Source organism: Mus caroli, chromosome 8, assembly GCF_900094665.2.
Source record: "Mus caroli chromosome 8, CAROLI_EIJ_v1.1, whole genome shotgun sequence".
Taxonomy (NCBI): Eukaryota; Metazoa; Chordata; class Mammalia; order Rodentia; family Muridae; genus Mus; species Mus caroli.
The window spans coordinates 70,242,910-70,264,588 of NC_034577.1; the positions used below are offsets into that span (position 1 = coordinate 70,242,910).

General features: G+C 43.0%; 1 protein-coding gene across 2 annotated transcripts in view; it reads left to right on the forward strand.

Annotated features, from left to right (window-relative positions):
- Slc10a7 (solute carrier family 10 member 7) overlaps positions 1 to 21,679 on the forward strand; it is a 229,367-nt gene that overhangs the window by 176,018 nt on the left and 31,670 nt on the right. For both annotated transcript variants that reach the window (XM_021170488.1, XM_021170490.1), the window contains 2 exons: positions 10,421 to 10,504; positions 21,196 to 21,361. In XM_021170488.1, the coding sequence (XP_021026147.1) occupies positions 10,421 to 10,504; positions 21,196 to 21,361 (250 nt within the window). The remainder of the gene's footprint in view (positions 1 to 10,420; positions 10,505 to 21,195; positions 21,362 to 21,679) is intronic.

Here is a 21,679-nt window from a genome sequence, read left to right on the forward strand (position 1 = left end):
GATTTCTGAGTTCGAGGCCAGCCTGGTCTACAGAGTGAGTTCCAGGACAGCCAGGGCTACACAGAGAAACCCTGTCTCGATAAACCAAAAAAAAAAAAAAAAAAAAAAAAAAAAAAAAAAAGTTCTTATTAAAGTAATTGGAAGTAACCTTTTCATCTTACAGTATAAAGTAGCATATGGCATAGATAAACACAAAGGATGGTGAGCTTAGTGAAGAGAGAGGAATAGGCAAGTGCCATGTGTTCCTCCTCGTGTGAGGAAATCGAAAAGCATCAAACTCAGAGACACAGACTAGAATGATAAGTGCCAGGTTTAGGTGATGCAAAACCTGGGTATAGCTTTCAGCTTTAGGAAGACTTGGCACCTAGGTATAACATGGTTAAATTTCATTAAATCATTGCATGATTAAAATTTGTTAAAATATTAGATCTTAGATATTTTTACCAGATAGACAAAGTATGGAAGTGATGGATATTAAAAAGTCTGACTATGACGCTCATCACGCTGTGTGTGTGTGTTCATTACTTTCTGTACCTCGAATAATTTTGTCAGTTATACCTCAAAAATGAAAAAAGATAAGTCAATGTAAATGAAACCACTTTGCATACTAGTCTATCTTTAAAAACTTTTAAATCTATTTTATTTCTCAGAGAAGGAAAAATGCTATGCATTTAGCTGTAAAATAAAAGATCATTTCCTTTTCAATATATTCTGTATGCAATAACGCAATTTTAGTGTGATATAAACAACTGAGTTAAGTATTACCTGGCGGACACACAAACTCAGCTTCAGGATGTCACCAGTTTTGTTTGTATGCAACCCTGTGAGAGGAGAGAGAGATAGACAGAGAGAGAGACACACACACACACACAGAGACAGAGCGAGAGAGAGAGAGAGAAAAGGAAAGAACATGGAGAAGCTGAACTGTCATTCATGGGGAAGGGAAAATCAGGAAAGGTTGAGAAAACATCCATGTAATGCTGGTTTTCAAAACAGGAAGGAGACTCAGGCGTTGATGTGTGTAACAAGAAAGCTATCTCAATAGTAAGCAACCTCCCTTCATCTTCCCCCAAGGCTGAGCCCTGGGATGTGAAGTGGAAATTGTGTGTGTGTGTGTGTGTGTGTGTGTGTGTGTGTGTGTGTGTGTGTGTGAATGATTCACTCAGTCTCACATTAGTCCTTGTTGATTTTCCAGCAAAAGATGTCAGTTGACATTTGCCATTCTACAGTATAAACTGTACACATCTCTTTCTGTTTTTCCTAATGAAAGTGAAGGCCAATCATCAGGAGTAAATTATTTAATACAATAATATTTTCATAGTAGAAAAGAGACACAAATAGCAATGCCTGCGGCTAATGGGTTTCCCTCATCAGATAAAAGGCTGATCACACCACAGAACAGGTGACAACCCGTGCATAAATGACAGCTTACAGGTCAGCTCACTCTCAGGAGGGGTTGGGAAGGTTCCGTCTGTTTTCTCATGTTGGGTTGATAACTGATGTGTAGCCACTCAGCCTCCTTCATCAGAGCTGTCATTTATTTGTCTTTCTGAGCCTGGTTACTTTAAACCAGTAATATTTTACTCTCCAAGTGAAGTCATCATTAAATGAATGTACTGGTAGCAGTCAACTGAGCTTGCACTGAACCTTGCTCTGCCAGAATTAAACTCTAAAGCCCCAAGGCATCCATTGTGTGTACTGAATTAACTTCCCTCTGATGAACCCAATCTGGTACTAGTTATGTGCCATTCTTTAGAGTGTTGAGAAGGGTCACTCAAATGGTTTTCTGTATCCTGTGGCTCAGTCATACCCACCCTGCCCCTTCCACTCCCCCACCACCAGCAAAAAAAGGAGAACGCAGCTGTGGCTTCCACTGCTGCTGCCTAGCCTACCTTCTGAACCTTCCGGAATCACTGGAGTAGAAGGGAAGGCTTTGGAGCTATACTTTTGGGATCCAATCGTAGCCACAGTAACCATGCCCAATTTGTTCAACTATAAGCCACTAAAGTGGGATTAATAGACTCACTTCACAAGGTTTCTGTGAGAGTCAACTTGTCTAACGCAGATTAAGCATTTAGACTGGTGTCTGCCACACAGAAGTCTACAGTCCATGTTGCATCTGTAGTCATAGGAGATGACTGGTGGAGGGAGACCAGACTGATCCCATCTTGAGTTGTGAGTTACCTAAGACTTTGTCATTTACCTCAGAAATGTTAGGAGAGTGAAGAGAAACCATGTGAAGCCTCCTTTCTCCCTATGTAAGCACCCGGTACATGTGACGCAGGCATACATGCAGCAGCAGCAGCTGGAAGCTGAGGCACACTGGTCCTGCCAGAGCCCATCTCTGTCACTCTGGTAATGTCTGACTTAACTAGTCCCCATATTGCTTCTGAGGTGGTAATGTCTGTTCTAACTAGTCCCCATATTGCTTCTGAGGTGTAAAGAGTGCTACCCTAGCTATAAACCATGAGCGAGACAGTGAGTGTCCCAACCTTGCAGAGTGTGCGCTTTCCCTGGAAAGACAGACTTGGAAGTGAGTAGTTCAGATTCTTCCAGGTCCAGTGGAACTGTGACCCACAAAAGCTGAGGGAGGAACTAGGCAGTTGGAAGGAGCTTTGCAAAGAATTCCTAAGAAATAAGATTTAAATTGCATCCAGGTGTCCGTGGGAGGAGGGGGACATTCCAAAGGCAGAAGCTCATGGGTCCTGGGTGACCGGCCTGCTCACAAACCTCATCTTTTCTCTTACTTCATCGAATTTTTTATTCTTTGAGAATTTGATACGTGAGTGCTGTGTTTATGTGATGTCTGCTCCTCCTATGATACCAAATTCATGACCTGCTCTTTAATCACACACACACACACACACCACCTAGTGCACTTAGTGTTCCTCATATGCACACATGTTGAGGGCTCACAGCTTGGGATTAGATATCTGACTTAGGGTGATCATCCTGGGAGTGTGGAGGGGGGACTGAGTCTCCACCTCTCTGCAGGCGTTGCAGGCCTTGATTGCCTATAGGGCTGAGTACAGAGGCGGGGTCTGAGACGGCACCCTCCCCGATCCGTGCTGGCATGTCCACTGGAGCTGTGGCTATGCAGATCTTGATTAGCCAAGATTATTGTGTTTTGACGGTGCAGCTTCTCTGTCTTGTTTAAAAGACATTCTCTCACTGCTGTGAGACAATTCTGGTCCTCTGGCTCTTAAAATTCCACCCCTTCTTTCACCAAGGTCCCTAAGCCTTAGGCATAGGGGTCACATTATAGACATACCATGGTCTTGTTTTTGTTGTTGTTGTTGCTGTTGTTTTAAAACTTCTTTATTTTATGTATATGAATATGTTGTTACTGTCTTCAGACACACCAGACGAGGGTATCAGATCCCTTTACAGATGGTGTGAGCCACCATGTGGTTGCTGGGATTTGAACTCAAGACGTCTGGAAGACCAGCCAGTGCTCTTAACCTCTGAGCTCCAATGACCTTGTTTTTTTAAGAAGCAGCCCTTGAGAGGAGGGGCTTCGTACTTTGTCACTGCTCGGCCCCTAATACCTGGAACATGCTCTGGATCCCAAGAACTCAGTCACTATGGGAGTGTGTTGTATCCTTTGCAGGGCTCGCAGGGATTTGGCCTGATGAGGGCAGTGAGGGAATGAAGAAAAGAGAAATATGCAGACACAAAATCTGCTGGGGCTGGGTGGACTGGCTCTCTGCTGCAGAAGCCAGAGCATCCCGAAGCTCAGCGTGTTTATGACATGGAATTGAACAGAGGCAGGGCTATTGCATACAAGTAAACATGGAGGTAGTAGGTTCTATTGTATATAGGACTCAGTCCTGTGTTGATTCAGGATTCAGGTTTAGCTGATCTCCACAGGAGCCGTCTTCAGGACATTTTCTCCACATATAGGCCAGAAGGAAAGGCTGGAGGGGGATCGGGGTTTTGCCATTTTTCTATAAGTCTGAGGCTGCGGGGGTCTTTGACATAGCCATGCCATGCCAACGCCACACATTCATCCATTCGAGTGTGTGTGCGCACACACACACATACACACACACACACACACACACACACACACACTCAAGGCTTTCTTCATTCCCTACAGGAGTGACTAAACATAAAGGATTTAAATTCTCATATAGTGAGTTTTTATGTTTCATTTCTTAGTATAAGCTATTAAAGCCACAAAACCAACCTACTTGGGCATTTTCTGCTTTGAGGTACAATATTTCTGCAGGGAATTGAGTGGTAACTGAGTTGTTTGTTTAATGTGCTGTATCTAAAAACTGGGCAGTAGGAGATGTGTTATCTTGGTGAAGCCCGGGCTGGGTGTTGAACTTGTAAGCTCGTCCTGCTCATTACCAGTGCCTCCGCTAAGCTCATCATGGAAGAGGTTGTCCATCATTCCTAGGGTCCTTTTGTCCACATCAGGACCCTTATTAAAATGTGAAGGAGCAATTATTCCAGCAGCACAGATCAGTCCAGCCTACAGAATTATTGGAATGTGTACTTTCCTCGAATAGTCTAATGTGCTGTCCTCCGCCAGATGCTCCGTGCCCTTTCTTCTGGATGCCAGGGACCACTGCAGACATCCCCAGGGGCACCTTAGAATCTCCACACTGACCACACAGAAGGTCCTGTGGCCAAGTCCAAAGAAAGCACTTATTTCCAATCAGACTCCAGCACTGAGGTCCTTTCCTTTCAGAGATAACATCCCTTCTTCCCTTCCTCTGCCTTGAGGAACCCAGTTAATTACATCCCTGGATAGTGTGGGCTCATCACTCATTTGACAGAACCTCGGAGGGGGGTCACTCTAACTTGTTTCTAATCAAGTAGTTCAAAGGTCTCAGGTGTTCTAAGGACAAATGGACTCTGGGAATCCTAGATAACTTCCTTCTTAGCCCACTGCTGTGTTCTACTGCCTTCTGCTAATGTGGGTTATACAATGGCCTTGTGACAGGAGAAATTAAAATACATGCAACTTGTAAAAATACTACTGAAATAAGTTTTATCTGTGAGCTTACAGAGACAATATGACTTCTAAACCAGTTTGGAAAACACTCTACCATTGATGTACATGTCCTGAGCACATGCACACTTTTAAATATGAGTAAAGTTAGGTAGAAAGAGGAGCCAGGAATGTGTGAGCTGAGCCCTGAGGTCAAGGAAGGGATTGTCTATACCCAGCAGTTATAGCCAGAGTCCTGCTGCTTCTCTCCAGACATTCTAAGCCTTATGAATAAAGCATTGAAAACGAGGTTTCTTTGTTACCTATAATTTTTTCCTGCTTTCAATCATTGAACGAGGAAGAAATTTTAGAGTTAATGTTTGTGGGGCAATCATATTTGTTGAGCACTCTGTGCTTCAAGGACCTGCTTGATATAAAGTAGTATAATGACCACCCTTAATATTTTAGTTTCACATAAAAAGCAGTTCATGGACCAGCTCTGCACACATCTTCCTCAGTGTCACCTGTTCTGTTTGACTCTGCATTTCTTTACTTTATATCACTTATACAGGAAAGGGGCCAGAGGCTACAGTTGGAGAGATGGATACATGGACAGCCAGTGGTCCGTGCTGATGCTGGCATTAAGTAAGCATAGGTCCCCTGGTGGGTGGAGCAAAATTTCTTGAAAATGGATTTTAGTGGAATTCCAGTTAGGTTGGTGTTAGCTGTGAATTCTTTACTCTGTTGAGGTCTGTCTCTTGAATCCCTAGTTTTTGTTTTTGTTTTTCAGGACTTTTATCGTGAAGAAGTGTTGCATTTTGTCAAAGGCCTTTCTTGAATTTGTGGATATGGGGGCTTACACTTATCAGTATATGTAGTTGCAAGACCCCTGCGTCTCTGGGATAAAGCCTACTTGACCATCATGGATGATTTATTTTTTATGTGTTCTGTTATTTAGTTTGTAAGTGTTTTACGGAGAATTTTTGCATCTATGTTCATAGATGAAATTAAACCGTAATTCTATTTTCTTTGTTGGGTCTTTGTGTGGCTTAGGTATCAGAATAACTTTTGGCCTCATATAAAATGAATTGGGCAATGTTCCTCGTGTTGCTATTTTGTGAAAAATTTGAGGAGTATTGGTGTTAAGTCTTCTAGAAGAATTCTGCGATAAAACTATCTGGCTCTAAGCTCTTTTTGGCTGGGAGACTTAATTCCTACTCTCGTTTCACTAGGAGCTATAGGTCTGTTTAATTTGCTTATGTGATCTTTTGGGTAAGTGATATGTATCAAGAAAATTGTCCATTTTTGCTATATTTTTCAATGTGGTGGAGCACAGAATTTTAAAGTAGGCCTTTACAATTCTCAGAATTTCCATGGTGTCTGTTGTTATATCCCCATGTCATCTCTAATTTTGTTAATTTGGATAGTCTCTCTCTGCCTTTTAGTTAATTTTGCTAAGGGTTTGTTACTCTCAATGATTTTCTCAAAGAATCCCTTGATCTTTGTATTTTTGTTGTTGTTCTTCTTCTTGTTGTTGTTCTTGCTGTTTTTGTTTCTATTTCATTGACTTCATCCCTGAGTTTGATTATTTCTTCTCCCCTGTTTTTGGGGGATATTATTTCTTCCTTTTGTTTTAGAACTCTCTGGTGTACCATTAAGTTGCTAGTATAAGATCTCTGATACACACACACACACACACACACATTGAGTGCTCTGAACTTGCCTCTTAGAACCACTTTCATTGAGTCCTACAAGTTTGGGTATGTAGTATTTTGAATGAAAGTATGTTGAATGAAAATATTCAATTCTAGAAAGTTTTAAATTTCTGTTGTTTCTTTTGTGGATATCCAGCTTTAATCTGTGGGGATAAGATAGAATGTGGGGTATTATTTGAATTTTCTGGCATCTGTTGAGACTTGCTTTGTGTCCAAGTATGTAGTCAGTTTTCGAAAGTTCCACAAGCTGCTGAGAAGAAGTTATATTTCTTTGTGTTTGAATGAAATGTTCTGTTAGTCCATTTGGTTAATGACATGTTAGCTCCAGCATTTCTCTGTTTAGTTTTGTTTCGATGACCTGCCTAATGGCAAGAGTTGGGTATTGAAGCCTTTTGCTATCACTGTGTGAGGTCAGTATGTGACTTTAGCTGTAGTAGTGTTTCTTTATGACCTTGGGTATCCTTGTGTTTGGTGCATAGCTGTTTAGAATTGCAATATCCTCTTGGTGGGTTTTTCCTTTGGTGAATATGTAGTGTCCTTCCCTACCTCTAATTAGTTTTGGTTTGAAGTCTATTTTGTCAGATATTAAAAGGCTATACCTGCCTGTTTCTTGGGTCCATTTGCTTAGAATATCTTTTTCCATCCTTTTATCCTAAGATCGTATCTATCCTGGATGTTATGGTACATTTCATGGATATAGCAGAAAAATGGATCCTGGTTTTGTATCTAATTTGTTGGTTTGTATCCTTTTATTGGGGAATTAAAACTATTGATGTTGAGAGCTGTCAATGACCATTGTTTTTTATTTTGTTGTTGTGATTTAATTTTTTTCCTCCTTCTTTGGGTTTTCTGGTCTGATATTTATTCCTTGTGGTTTTTTGTATGTGGTTAACATCTTCAGGTTCTAACACTGTCTGCCAAGCTGCATTGATAGATAGACACTGCTTGAGTTTGGTTTTGTTATGGAATGCATTTCTTTCTCCATCTATTCTGATTGAAATTTTGCTGGGTAATAGTCTGGGCTGGCATCTGTGGTCTCTTAGCGTATATAGAACATCTGTTCATGCCCTTCTGGTTTTTCGAGTCTCCATTGAAAAGTCAGGTACAATTTTCATAGTTCTGCCGTGGTCTCTTTCTCTTGCAGTTTTTAATATTCTATTTGGTGTTACAAGCTTCTCGTACCTTGATACCTTCAGTGATGTTTGTTGAAAATATTTTCTGTGTCTTGACCTGAGTTTCTTCTCCAACTCCTATTCCTATTATTCTTAGATTTGGTCTTTTCATAGTGGCCCAGATTTTCTGGATATTTTGTTTCTGGGTGTTTTTGTTTGTTTGTTTTTGTTTTTAGATTTAAAATTTCCCTTGACCAGGGTATCTATTTCTTCTACCTTGTCATTAATGTCTGAGAGTCTCTCTTCTATCTCCCATTTTGTTGGTGAGGCTTGCCTCTGAGGTTCCTGTTTGAGTCCCTAATTTTTTATTTCCAGTTTTCTCCCAAGTTGGGTTGTCTTTATTGCTTTATTGCTGGGCTCTAGTGGAGATATGTTGTCCTGGCTAGTACTGGTTTGTTTGTTTGTTTGTTTGTTTGTTTGTTTGTTTGTTTTTCACTTTGGCATCTAGGTTTGAGATGATAGTAATTCTAGGTGTTGATATCTGGTTTTGTCTTTGTTGGATGGGTGTTCAATCCTTTGGTTTCTTATGCCTTCTCTGGATCTTAGGAGCCTGTAGGTTCCCTGGGAGGAAGTGCTTCTGAGTCCCTGCCAGGTGTGACCACTGGATATTCTGGGCAGAACTTGTTTCTAGGTATTGGGAGCTAACAAACAGAAATGGGGATGGGCTTAAGGGGGAGGGGCCATGAGAGGCCACAGGAAGAGGGAGGAAGGCTGAGTCTTCCATGAGGGTCTGTTGGAGTCCACAAGTAATGGAAGAAGAGTGAGAAAATGGGCCCCTACAATGGTCTGCTAACTGGCTAAGAATGAGACTAAGGCATTGAATGGGAACATGGGAGGGAGGACGGCCAATGGATTTCCAGACAGAGACTCCCTTCATGTTGGAAGGTGAGACCAAGGGATTGGGTGAGGGAAGGAATCTGTAGGAGAAGATCTGCTTGGCTCCCTGGGGAGAGAGTAGAAATCACCTACCTGACTCCCTGACCACAGTTGCCAATATGTTTCCAAGGAGAGACTGAAGAAAGAGAAAAGATTTAGGAAACCCTTTGAGGAGCACTCAGAAGTCAAAGTTGGATGTGGTAGAGCATGACTGTAAACTCAGAGCTCCAGCAGCTGAGGCAGGTGGATCCTGAGTGCAAGGCCAACTAACCTGAGCTATATAGTGAGTTCTAGGATGGGCTAGCCTACATAGAAAGATCCCATTTCAAATATATGAAATGGTAGCAAGAAACACTGGATCTGCATCCCTGAAAGGTTGGTTGTCATTCCCCCTTTGTTCTGCCATTCTGCCCTCATTGTCCACTGACAAAGTTCTTTTCCAAAAGGGGTTCCTAACTCTGACTTAGCAGGTAAATATAAAATTTGAGGCCCAATCTATAGATGATAAACAAGTTACAGGGGCAAGTAGGAGAGTGGTGTGACGTCAGAGAAGGTTGCTACAAAAGGGCTGAAGAGGAATGTGTGAGCCAGGCTGTCACTGGCCAGAGAGGTTTGGATACCAGGAAGAGGTTGAGGAAGTTTCAGGGAAACAGTGATTCTTGATAGCTGAGGCTGAGGGACTCTGTATAGATGAACAGCAAGGCTACAGTAAGGAGGAGCTCTGTGAAGATGGCATACCAAGTGTCAGCAAAAGGAGAAGGAAAACAGGGCTCCTGATCGTGGTGGGACACTCAAATTTTAAAACAGGTGTATAGAAAATTTAAGTTCACAAAAAGACTGGCGAAGTGTCTCAGGAGATAAATAGCTTGCCACACAAACATTTGAAGACGTGAATTCAAATCCGCAGGGCTCGTAAGACTGAACACAGAAGTGCATGTCTACAATGCTAGCTCTCCTAGCATGAGATACAAGGCTAAGATAGGAGAATTGCCAGTAGCTTGCAGGCCAGCTACCTGGATGTTCACAGCAGTGAACAAGAAACCCTATCTCAGACAAAGGGGGAAGCAAGGGCCAGCATCTGAGATTGTCTTCTGACCTCTACACACATTGTGGTCCATATACACCTGCTTTCCTACACATGCACACTGATATCAAACACCCAGACATATTAAAAAAAAAACAGAAAAAGAAGTTGTTTTAGGATTTCTCTTATTTGCTAGAACTTGTATAACAGTGAATTGTAAAGATCTAAGATTCTCTTTTACTTAAGAAAAGTTAGAAGATATTTTATTTACATCAATAAAAATGTTGTCGAGATGAGAGAATGAGACAGGTTTTTTTATTATTGTAGGAATCTACATATAGATGCAATAATCACTTAAGTTATGGCTGTAGGTGAAACTGTGGTATATGTAAAATAACTCTACCGTCCAAGCGTATTAATAAAAAGTAATTTAAGATGATTATGTAACTTCAGTTTTCCTTAATCTTAGTTTTACCATAGAGTTATATGTTAAAATACTTAATAATCTATATGTGTTAAATTTTTAAAAATCAGAGGTAACTTTACTTCCTCATTGTTGATTAATTTGTTGCCAAATTTTTGGTGCTTGTGAGAGAAATTTATGGGAATGAAATTCCCCTCTGCATTACTGACTGGACAGCCACTAGCCGCTGATTCACAGCAAGCCTCACCCTGCTCTCCTGTTTTACAGCTCGGTTCATCCTCTTCGGTGCCTTTTACATCCATTTTCTCTCAGCTGTTTATGACGGTGGTGGTTCCTCTTGTCATTGGACAGGTAAGGTTGTCTAGCTGTTCTTTGCTCGACACATCACACTGGGAATTCCTGTGTAAGGTCAGAGCACGAGAGGGGAGAAGATGAAAGAAGACTGAAAATGCACGTTTTTTGGCATGTTCATCTTTGAACTTTCAATTAACAACATTAAGCCACTCTGCTACACAAGAATCCCCAACAGACACAAGCTGGATTCTAGAATCATCCATTCTTCTTAAGCAACAAGGACCCTTGTATAGTAGCTTCCTATGACATTGTTATATAACTTACTTATAAGCATGAATATGTAAAATCAGGGTCTTCTTTGTTAGTGATTTGTTAATTTGGGGGTGTGAGGCAGGGGAAGCCACTATCGTGGGGATGAGAGTTTACGAACGAACGTGGTTGGTCTTAGAGGCATAGTCTACAAGGATGCCTCCTATTCACAGACTGTAAGAGCAACCGGACCTTAAATTTATTTCTATCTTTCATCTGCTGGATGAACTTGGGCCAGTCTTTCAAATATCCCTAGCTGCCAGTCACAATTTATTAAATATTATAATTACAGTACCTCAAGGCATTATTGTGAACTATTGATGGGTGTAAAGTTCTTGCAGTATAGTCTGATACAATGAACACTCCATGGCGTCAGTTGTCATTGTCATCGTCGTCATCGTCATCATCACCACCACATTGCCTGTGTATGCCAAACAGGAAGCAACCCTTTCAAACGTGGTCCATAAATATGACATCCATACACATAGTGCTTAGTGCTGTCTTCAGTGGGGTTCTGTTGGCGGAAGATTCTGAGACAGGATGAACACAAGAAGTGCATAGGGGTGAAGGGAGCAGGGAGGGGAAGCTGCTTCCCACCAAAGCCTTCCACAGCCTGCCCTAATGCCGCTCTCAGGGGCTGGCTGACTCCTCTGAGTGGTCAGTCTTATGTTTTCTCACAGTCATTTCAGGCTGGCCTCACTCACACCCATAGGAAAGAAGCCTCAAACAGAGCAGGTAGATCCATACAGAACACCATAGCAGCCACCACACAGACACTTTTACAATTAACTTTACACTTAGAAAATAGGCTAAATTTAGTGTAATTGGGGTGATTTAAAAGCAATCAAAGATTATGACTTCATTAAATACAAAATAACAATTGAAAAATACATCCCCATGCCAGTTACATAATGAGGATTTTGAATAACCATATGCCCTGCTGCCTCTGTAGCCTCTGCCCCGTTTCTCACCTGACTCGCCTGGACCTTTGTTAGTTTTTGTTCATTCCTTCGGATGGAGCGCACTCCTGCCCGCCTCCCACCCAGCTTATTACTCGCCTGACTCTTGAACTCACCTCTCATTTGAACGGTGAGGTGGTCCCCCATTTCACTGCTTAGCACCCTGGCCAACTCCTGACTCAGCCTTTCTCATTATGTGTGTTTATCCTGTGAGCTTTGTGACTGTTTCCCGTGCCGCATGGCAAGCTCCATGTGTTTAGAAGCCATGTTTATTTTATTTCACATTATATTTCCAGGCTACAGGTTCATCCAGTAAGTGTCTGTAGAATGCATGAATGAATGAATGAATGAATTAGTCAGTCAGTGAAAAGAAAACAGGAAACTGTTTCCATGAGATGTACTCTTGTCTAATTGAGGCGTAAGCATCCCTCTCTGCCCCCATTTCTCTGTTGTGAACAGCATCAGTGTGCATTCATGCTTCCCATAATAACTGGAACACATAATTCTTCTATTAATGGCTCTTGGAAAATCTATATTAACAATAAATGCTTGGCTTAACACATGGACAAAAACATGCACATAATTCAGTCTTTAAATATATAGAGTACTGTCAGCATTTATGCAAAGAGTCTTTACCCAGAGAGGATATTGGGTTGCTAGATCGCTCATCCTCTCTGTGCCCAGCAGTGAAGCATTCAGTAAAGTAGTAAAGGCAGCCAAAAGGTGGTATGAGTAACTTTTTGCTTTTTTTAAATTGAAAATAAACTTTATCAAACAGTATATGCTGATCACACGTTCCTCTCCTGCAGCTCCCTGATCAGCCCTCCCACCCGACTCATCCAGCTCCGCACCCAAACGGGCCGACTGAAAACTAACAAAGCAGAATAAAACAGAGAGAAAAGAAAGAAAAGGAAAGGGGAATGAGAAATACATACTCATGCATGTGCACACACATACTCATGCATATGTACACACATACTCATGTATATGTACACACATACTCATTCATATGTACACACATACTCATGCATGTGCACACACATACTCATGCATATGCACACACATACTCATTCATATGTACACACATACATACGCAAAACCCATAAAAACACAAAGCAGGAAACCACAGTAGATAAGCAGAAGGCAAGTAAGGTTAAAAAGAAGTCCCGAGCAAAGCATTATGAGACAGAATATCTCCAAAAAATACTGCCGGGCTGGCCGTGGGACCTCCCTTAAATGTGGTTTGTGTTCCCAGTGAGACTTCACTAATTTTCCCCTTGTGAGCAATTGTCAATTGGAGATAGCTTCTGGGTTAATAAGGATGGGGCCCTGTGTCCTCCCCCACCCCCAGCTCAGCACTGGGCCTGTCTGGCTTTGAAGTGTACAGACACAGAATGTGTAGCTTTTTATTTCATCCTCTTAAGAACTTCTCGAAGCTTTCTGTGATTGGAGAATGTCCCTCCCTTGCATCCTCTAATCGTAAGAGTGGGTGGTCACCATCACTGCACTGATGGGTCACCCTTGCCTCCACCCTCTCCTTGGATTTTTAACCTTTCATCCAGGACGTCACTAAATGCCACCCTTTCTCTCTCAAGGTCCTTCCCAATTGGCATCTACAACACCATCCTGTATGAGAGAGGGCAGCATACCTGGCCATCTCTTGTCTAAGCTGTCACCCCCCCGAACCTGTTTCTCTGTCCTGAATGTCTTCCAGTTCCCAACCCAGATCTCACTGCCTCTGGTACCCCTATAGTGAGTCTGTTCATGCACCTCCCCAGTACCCCTAACAGTAGTCCGCTCGTCTGCCTCCCAGGTAGCCCTAACAGTGAGTCAGTCCGCTTGTGGTGATCACCTCTGTGCTGTGTTGTCACCTCCTTGACCCACGGTTTCTTTAACTTGACAGTTTAGCTCACCCTGCCTCTGCCTGCACCTTTGTACCCCTCTCCTTAGAGGCTCCACTTCTGCCACACTGTGTCCTCTCGAGTTCTCTTGAGTGAGTCTGGATGTGCCCCCCACACCTTCTGCCTTTATCTTTCAGAAAGCTGTTGGTTCCTGCAGCCTCATTGCTGAGCTCTCTCCAACGTGCAGTGGCCTGTTCTCGCTCCCCTGGCCTACATTCAGTGCCAGTTCACCCTTAATGGGCTCGGCACTGTTTATCAAAGAGATGATGCTCTACCGTGAACTGGAAGCAGAGACGATTCCTTCCTCAATGTTTCATTCAGTGCTTTGGTCTTTATTTGCTCCGTGTGTCAGTCAGCCTGCACGGTGAGCTCCGTAGGCGTAGGCGTTTGGTTGCCCACAGGTGTATTCAATACCATGCTCAGTAGTAGGGTTTAAGCTCTACAAAGAGATTGACAGTGAGAGCTTTGAACCTCCCACAGGGGGCCCAGCACTCATTCCCCTTGATTGCTATTTGTTCAGGATTTTGTTTTTAGGTCTGCATGTAGCAGCTACTGATAACAGTGACTTTGCCTTTCCCAGCAGTCACCTGCAGAACAAACCTTGAAAAGAAAATTGAGCACAATTGTCCTTCCGATTCTAAGGGGATTGGCTCCAGAGTCCCTACAAACAAAACCCAGGGGATTTCAAGTCTAAAATAGCATAGTGTTTGTGCATGGCATATACAGATCCACTACAGATTATTTGTAAAGTCTAATCAATAGAGTTCATGTGTTGTGTAAATAGTTTTAAAATAGTAAGGACAGATTCGATACGTTTTTTTTCAAATACTTTTAATTTTTATAAACCCATGGACACAGAGGGGCATAAGACCCCTCACCCTTCACTCCTTTAAGGGACACAGTAAGGCCATAGCGAGAGAGAGGGGCTGCCCATAGGAGAACAGTTTATTAGTTATTAATTACTTTATTAGCACTGAGCCCAGATCCCTGAGGACTGCAGGGGCGATGAATGCCTCTGGGGTGGGGCAGTGGACAGGCCCTCTCTCCCTTGGCCATCCTGCTCCTGGGACCACGTCTGTCAGAATCAGCCTGTGTCGTGCAGACTGCGTCAGATGATGATGGCTGCCGCCCTTCCAACAAGTGTACAGTGCACTACAGCCCTGACCGGAGGAAATTCAGTATTTTAAGGAGGAGCCTCTTTCCCTAATGCCCAGGACCATGCTTCCAGACAGACAGTGCTTCCAGACAGACGGCAGGCTCACGTGAGTGAGGATCAGTCAGGAACAGCTCAGGTCTCTGGCACCAGCTGCTTACCTCTTCTCTTCTGCAGTGATTCTTCCAGCTCGAGAGCCTGTCATCCGGCCTGCTCTCGAGTTCTTCACTTCCCCTCTGACCCAACTTATGGGCCACAGTCCAGCACCGAAAGCACTCCTCTACCACCATAGCCACCCCCCTCACCCTTCACTCCTTTAAGAACCTTCACAAAAGCCCAGTCCCATTTGTGTCTGACCACCTACCTAGTCTGTGTGTGCAGCTGACGGCTTAGATCTCAGACACGGCAGGCAGGACCTTCGTTCATTCTACCTTCTCACCTCAGTCCAGCTCCACTTACTTCACAGACCCCCAGCAGAGCTCCCTGCACACTGCAGCAATCACATAGTCCCCTCACGCTTTACATCCATGGCATCAAACTAAAAATGCCACCCAAGATCTCTGCACAACCCCACTTCATGTCAACTTTCCTTTTCTCTCCACTGTCTCCGCTACCCTGTCTTAGGTCTTGGGTGCTTCCCTTATAGCCCCACCCCTGTCCTGACATCCTCCTTTATACCTGCTGTTTCTCCAGCACCCTCTCCTTCTCCCGAGCCTTTGCCCTGGCCCTTGCCTCTTCCCACCTCCCTAGAGACTCTCCTGCAGCTTCCTCCACTGGCTGCTCCAGGTGCCACTAGCCGCAGGTGCCACTAGTCACAATCAAGCTACCTCATTTAAACTTTTCTTAATGCATTTCATTTCCTGCTTCTTCTTCTGTTTGTTTGTTTCCATTCAGCTCCGGACTAGAATGTAAGCTCCCCAAAGATGGGGCCCTGTCTGCCTAGTTTACCTCACCTCAGTCGTGCCACGTGGCCTCCTAGGGCCTTGTAGGAAATGTGCAGGGATAGTTGTCCAGAGGGAGGAAGCTGATACGCGGCAACATTTGTAACAGAAAAGGCCAAATTACAAAAGCAAACTTCTCTACAATTTGTTACACTAATCTTTGAAAATAAGATTAAAATAAGATCTGTCATTATTTCTTAAACAAAATGAACTGGGGAAAAATAAAAGAGGTAAGTATGTAAACTGAGCAACGTCTCCTGAGCCTCTTACTCAGGGTAACACAGCGTCAGACTTGAACTTTGAAGTCTAGTCCTGGAGTGGATTTCACTTCTCTGCCTTTTCTCCGAGGTATACCTGCTTTTGGTCAAAGTCCCCAGGCTTGCTGGAGTATCTGCCAGGCTTGCGTTGGTCTTCCTGTTCTGTGTGCCTCACCTTAAGGAAGGGAACTTTGTACGCTTCACTGTTTTCCTTCCCGAGCTCTAAGGGCGTGTAGCAGGTGCCTCTTTTACACATCGTATCTACGGATGATTTATGAGTAAACAGTAATGAACCTGAGTTCCTATCACCTTTCATTATTCTCTAGCACCCTGGTTAGCTTTCAGAGTGGCACACTACAGCCCACCTCCTCTCTCTATGAGTTAACAGTGAAGCGCACGTCTGCCTGTTATCATGAGTTCTCAGGCATTTCCACTGGTGGTGTGTTGCAGCTTGAAGCTGGGTGAAGTTCAATTGGATCTGAAGTGTTTTCGATCTTCCTTTTGCTTCACACTGTGTGTGTGTGTGTGTGTGTGTGTGTGTGTGTGTGTGTGTGTGTTTAGCCGGCACATGGTCCTGTGGGATGGGATGTGCTGTCCACGGGGAAACACATCACTGCCCCAGAACCAGAATTGAGAATGAGGACCACTCACCTGGCACAGGCTGTGTCGACAGCATCTTCAGCCCAGGCAGTTACTCCATCCTTTTTGGTTTTTTGAGACAGGGTTTCTCTGTGTAGTCCTGGCTGTCCTGGAACTCGCTCTGTAGACCACACTGGCCTCAAACTCAGAAATCCACCTGCCTCTGCCTCCCAAGTGCTGGGATTAAAGGCATGTGCCACCCCGGCCCGGCCAGTTACTCCATCTGTACTATAGCTGTGGTCACAGATGAGCCACAGGGAAGTTAATGATTACCCAGGATGTCAAAGGAAGGAGCAGAACTAGAATTCAGGGTCATGCATAACCTGGTTCCAGTCTGTACATTGACCTGATGCTGGGCTCTCTCAGCACATGGAGAGCATATCCCTCCTCACCATGTGACTAGCTTCTTATTTTTAATGCAGATTGTCTGGGCTCTTTGCCTCTGCTGTCAACTGTATTTCCAGCAAGATGTCCGTAGCATTGGTCTAAGAGTGGAATGAAGCAACAGGGTGAATTTTCCCAGCTGATGCTTATTTTCAGTCTGAGATGGGTCACCACTGATGAGTGTTTCTAATTTATTATTATATTTTTTCAAAGTATACTAATATTGTTTAAAACCTAATCAATATTTAATAAAACATTTTAAGGGGCTGGAGAGATGGCTCAGCAGTTAAGAGCGCCGACTGCTCTTCTGAAGGTCATGAGTTCAAATCCCAGCAATCACATGGTGGCTCACAATCAACCGTAATGAGATCTGATGCCCTCTTCTGGGGTGTCTGAAGACAGTTACAGTGTACTCACATATAATAAATAAATTAAAAAAAAAAAATAATGCACTTTAAGAGAAAAGAGTTATAAACATTGACTTTAACACCACCAGTCTCACAACATCCATTCAACAGGATGCTAATAAAGACTCACACCTCCTTATGAAAATATGTGAATTCATTGCAGTAGCGGTGACCATCAAAGAACCGGAAACCGTAATGAAGAAAAATAAAATGTAAAACTTAGGCTAACATGGGGAAATATCCACCATACATTCTCACCCCATGCTCAATTTATAAATGTAAAGACAGAGTAGAAAAAAAAAAAGGGGGTGGGGAAATACATTGACTGAAAAGATTAAGAAAATGCAGTGATGACTGTTGGGCCTCATGTCATCTTGGCCATCAACGCTCTTCACATAGGACGGGCTGCTTTCACTGGTTTCTAAACTGAGGTCATATTGCAACTGATCCGAAGCACAGCTTATTGGAAGTGCAGTCAAGTTTAATTTTCCTGTAGTCTTGCCTGCTATTTAATTTAAAATAACGAAAATCCAAATATTAAGGATGAGACAATAAAAGGACAGCCTTCCTGGGGGAGACGTTTTTTTCCCTGCTCTACTGGGAAAAGCGAGCAAGTTAATGAACACTCGTCAGTTAATTTTTAATGCCTAAGTTTCTCTGAGCACTGAGGACAAATGAAGTTAGGATAAGTTCTAAGCAGAGATCTACCTGGCATCTCACCTGGGCTCCTCTTCCCACCTCATACTGAGTTGTCTTTGTTTCTGAGAATTCTTTCAGGGACAGTCTCAGGATGTGCTGGTCTCTCTGACAAAGCTTTGGTTCCTGTAGGGTCACTAACACTGCCAATGTGGCCAAAGTTTTTTTTTTTTTTTTTTTTTTTGGTTTTTCGAGACAGGGTTTCTCTGTGTAGCCCTGGCTGTCCTGGCACTCACTTTGTAGACCAGGCTGGCCTCAAACTCAGAAATCCGCCTGCCTCTGCCTCCCGAGTGCTGGGATTAAAGGCGTGCGTCACCACACCCGGCTGGAGAGTTTTTATATGGCACAAATTCCTCAGAAACACGGCATGACTATGATAGAAGTAGTTGCTGAACTGCAGGACAAACGATGTTTTCTGGAGCTGTGGCTAAATGGCATCTGTGAGGTACATCAGCTGTTCTTCATGCAATTGCCTTTCCCACTACACAATGCAAAAATGGCTCCTCTGAGAACTGAATTTAAAGCAAGATAGAAAGGCTCTATGGAGCTAGAACGATTTAGAATGCTTGACTGAGGAGACATGGCCAGATACCACAGTGAGCCTACAAACCTCCTGGCAGGCTGTGTTCCTCTACAGTTGTCACTGCCCTTGTGGGCTCATCCAGTTCCCAACTTGTACTTGATTTCATCAAGATTAAGTATCCGGCATTGACCCTTGGATATTTAGGCTAAGAGGATTCTGACTCAGGGGCCCTTTTCTCTTGCCACATTGAAAGCATCCTACGCTACCACAAGACCGAGTGCCTTGTAATGAAGTTTTGAAGAGACTATTAGGTTAACTAAATCAAATTACTGCTCATAATGTTGATTGATGATTGGAGATTTGCCTTGGCTTTAAGGTGGCTTTGGCTTACGCGCTCCATCCCATTCCTTCTTATTTATCTTCTCAGGCAGGGTGTGGTGGGGAGAGAGATGAGCATGCTTAGTTTGGGAATGTGGATCAGAGAGGGGACAGTTTTTAACTATTCTGTACTAGAGTAAGAGTAAATGTTCCATTGGGTAGTGAGGACATACTCCTTCAGTCCCACTCAGGAGGCAGAGGCAGGTGGATTTCTGTGAGTTCAAAGCCAGCCTGGCCTACAGAGATAGTTCCAGGACAGCCAGGGCTATAGAGAAACCCTGTCTCAAAAAATAAAGGAAAAAAAAAAAAGAAAAAGGAATCAATGTTGCCACAGATGTCATTAATTTCTGTTTAGTTTTAAAGCTATTAAAACTTGGAAGACTATATTTGTCATATGGTATATTATGAAATGACCTAAGTGAAATCTTTGGTCCTTGGTAGCCTTTCCTGTTTGAACAAGGATCTTCATATCACCCATGGTGCCTCTCACACTGTTACCTACAACTCCTGTTCTATGCACCAGCCCCTGACCCTGGGCAGTAGACCTGCTCTCATCAGTACATTTTCAACTCTAAGAAGTGAACACCAATAAATAAAATAAAACCGTTTGAGAACTCTCCTTCCCTATCAGTATTTTAGTGAGCCAATTATTACTTTAAGATCTGCTTTTTAAAGACTCCTAACCATTGTTGGTCAGTCTGAAATACTCGTTCCCTTCATTCCTGACACACACAATGTGTCCCCGCACCTGGTACCAAGCGATCACCTTTCTGCTGAGACTCTTACCTAGACACAGGCAGTTTACTCATTCCCGAGCTGACGTCATTCTCCAAGAGACTGAGAGAGTGCAGTAAGTATCCCTTGTTATTGCCAGTGGGGACAACCTCTGGGGGAAGCCTGAAGCCATGGATGGAACTGAGCTCATGCAAATACATACACATATAATGAGGTTTAATCTATAAGTTAACCCAGTAAAAGATTAACTACAACCTTAATAACATATAATTGCAATAATAAGCTATAATGAAATTTAATCGCAGTTTGTGACTTGTTTATTTCCTGAATTTTCATTTGCCATATTCAGAGTGAATTTGACCCTGGGAACTACAGAAAACACAACCATAGTTAGGAGAGACAACTTTAGCCTGTTTTGTTTCTAATATTCTTAAGGCTGTGCTCCACTGCAAATTTAGCCCTTTTCCTGGCAGGGTGGTTGCCAATAACTGAACCCCTTCACCTTACAGAGGTTCCTGACCTCATTACTACTAATGGATCCCTAGTAACTCAGCCTATTGTGAAATTTCACATTCATTTATGCAGGACAGTGAGTGAATCAAAACTTAAAATGTCTTCACTGTGCCCTTATAGTGACACTTTACCACTTCCATCAGCAGTGAAAGGGCGCTGATGTGCATGCCCAAGCAAACAGTGTCACCAGTATCGCACGCACTGTTCTGATTTAAACAGATGACTCTGGTCTTAAAATCAGAAGGTGCTACACTGTAACTTCTATTTCACAAGTCCTTTTGTAGAAAAGTTAGGACAGGTTTATTCATTTTTAAGTATTAATCTTGGAATTCTAAAAGTGTACAAATGGCATTTGTCTTTGGATTCACAAAAAACTCTAGATATTCAGATGTGAATTATTTAAACTCCCACAACACATGCACTTTTGCTTTTCAAGCATGAGTTATAATTTAATTAAAAACTTCTGGTGCATTGCTAGTGTTTTAAATATTAATATGTTCCATGGATCACTTTCGATTATCTACTGTCTTGAAATTCTTGAAGATGTCAGATTTTTAAGATTCCCAAAGTCGCACTTGGAATTGTCTGTTGAGGCAAAGGGGACTGTGATAATTACACACATCCATTACAGCAGCAGAGGACATAAACTTGGGGGAGGCTTAATGGGCATGTCTCCGTGACAGCTAGCAAAGAGCATTTGGCATGATTAAGGACGGATTTGAATGCGCTTGAAAATTCACTCTCATTATGGACGCCCAGTGGAAGTTGCACCACAAATACTGAATTCCCCAGAAGAAGAATGGAAAGGCAGGGAAGCTTTGAAATCCACTGTGGCCATCATCCAAATTATTCTCTTCCCATTCTGTCTTTGCGCTGTCAGAATCACTTTGTGATGCCCAATTCCACTTCCTACATCTCAGCGAAGAGGCGACCTGTTGATCTCTGTGTTTCAGATCGTCCGACGCTACATCAAGGACTGGCTGGAGAGGAAGAAGCCGCCTTTTGGTGTGGTCAGCAGTAGCGTGCTACTCATGATCATCTACACCACCTTCTGTGACACTTTCTCCAACCCAAACATCGACCTGGACAAATTCAGCCTCATCCTCATACTGTTCATAAGTAAGTCACAGGCTGTCACCTGACCTCCCCACAGCATTGTGAAGCAATTCCATGCTCTCTGCTCAGCTGATATTACCTTTACTTACTGACTTGACTCTATCAATATGTTTTTTAGAAAGACATCAGCCTGACATTTGAATCTTAATCTCTTTTTATGTTTCGTGCACCACTTTCTGATCTACAGTAGTGTTAATAGCAGAAACTCTAATATGTACTGCATTCAGTTCCATCTATGTCACAATTCAATAAGTCACCAAATTAAGTTCAACTCAGCCTGCACTCTCTCTCCCTCTCCCTCTCCCTCTCCCTCTCCCTCTC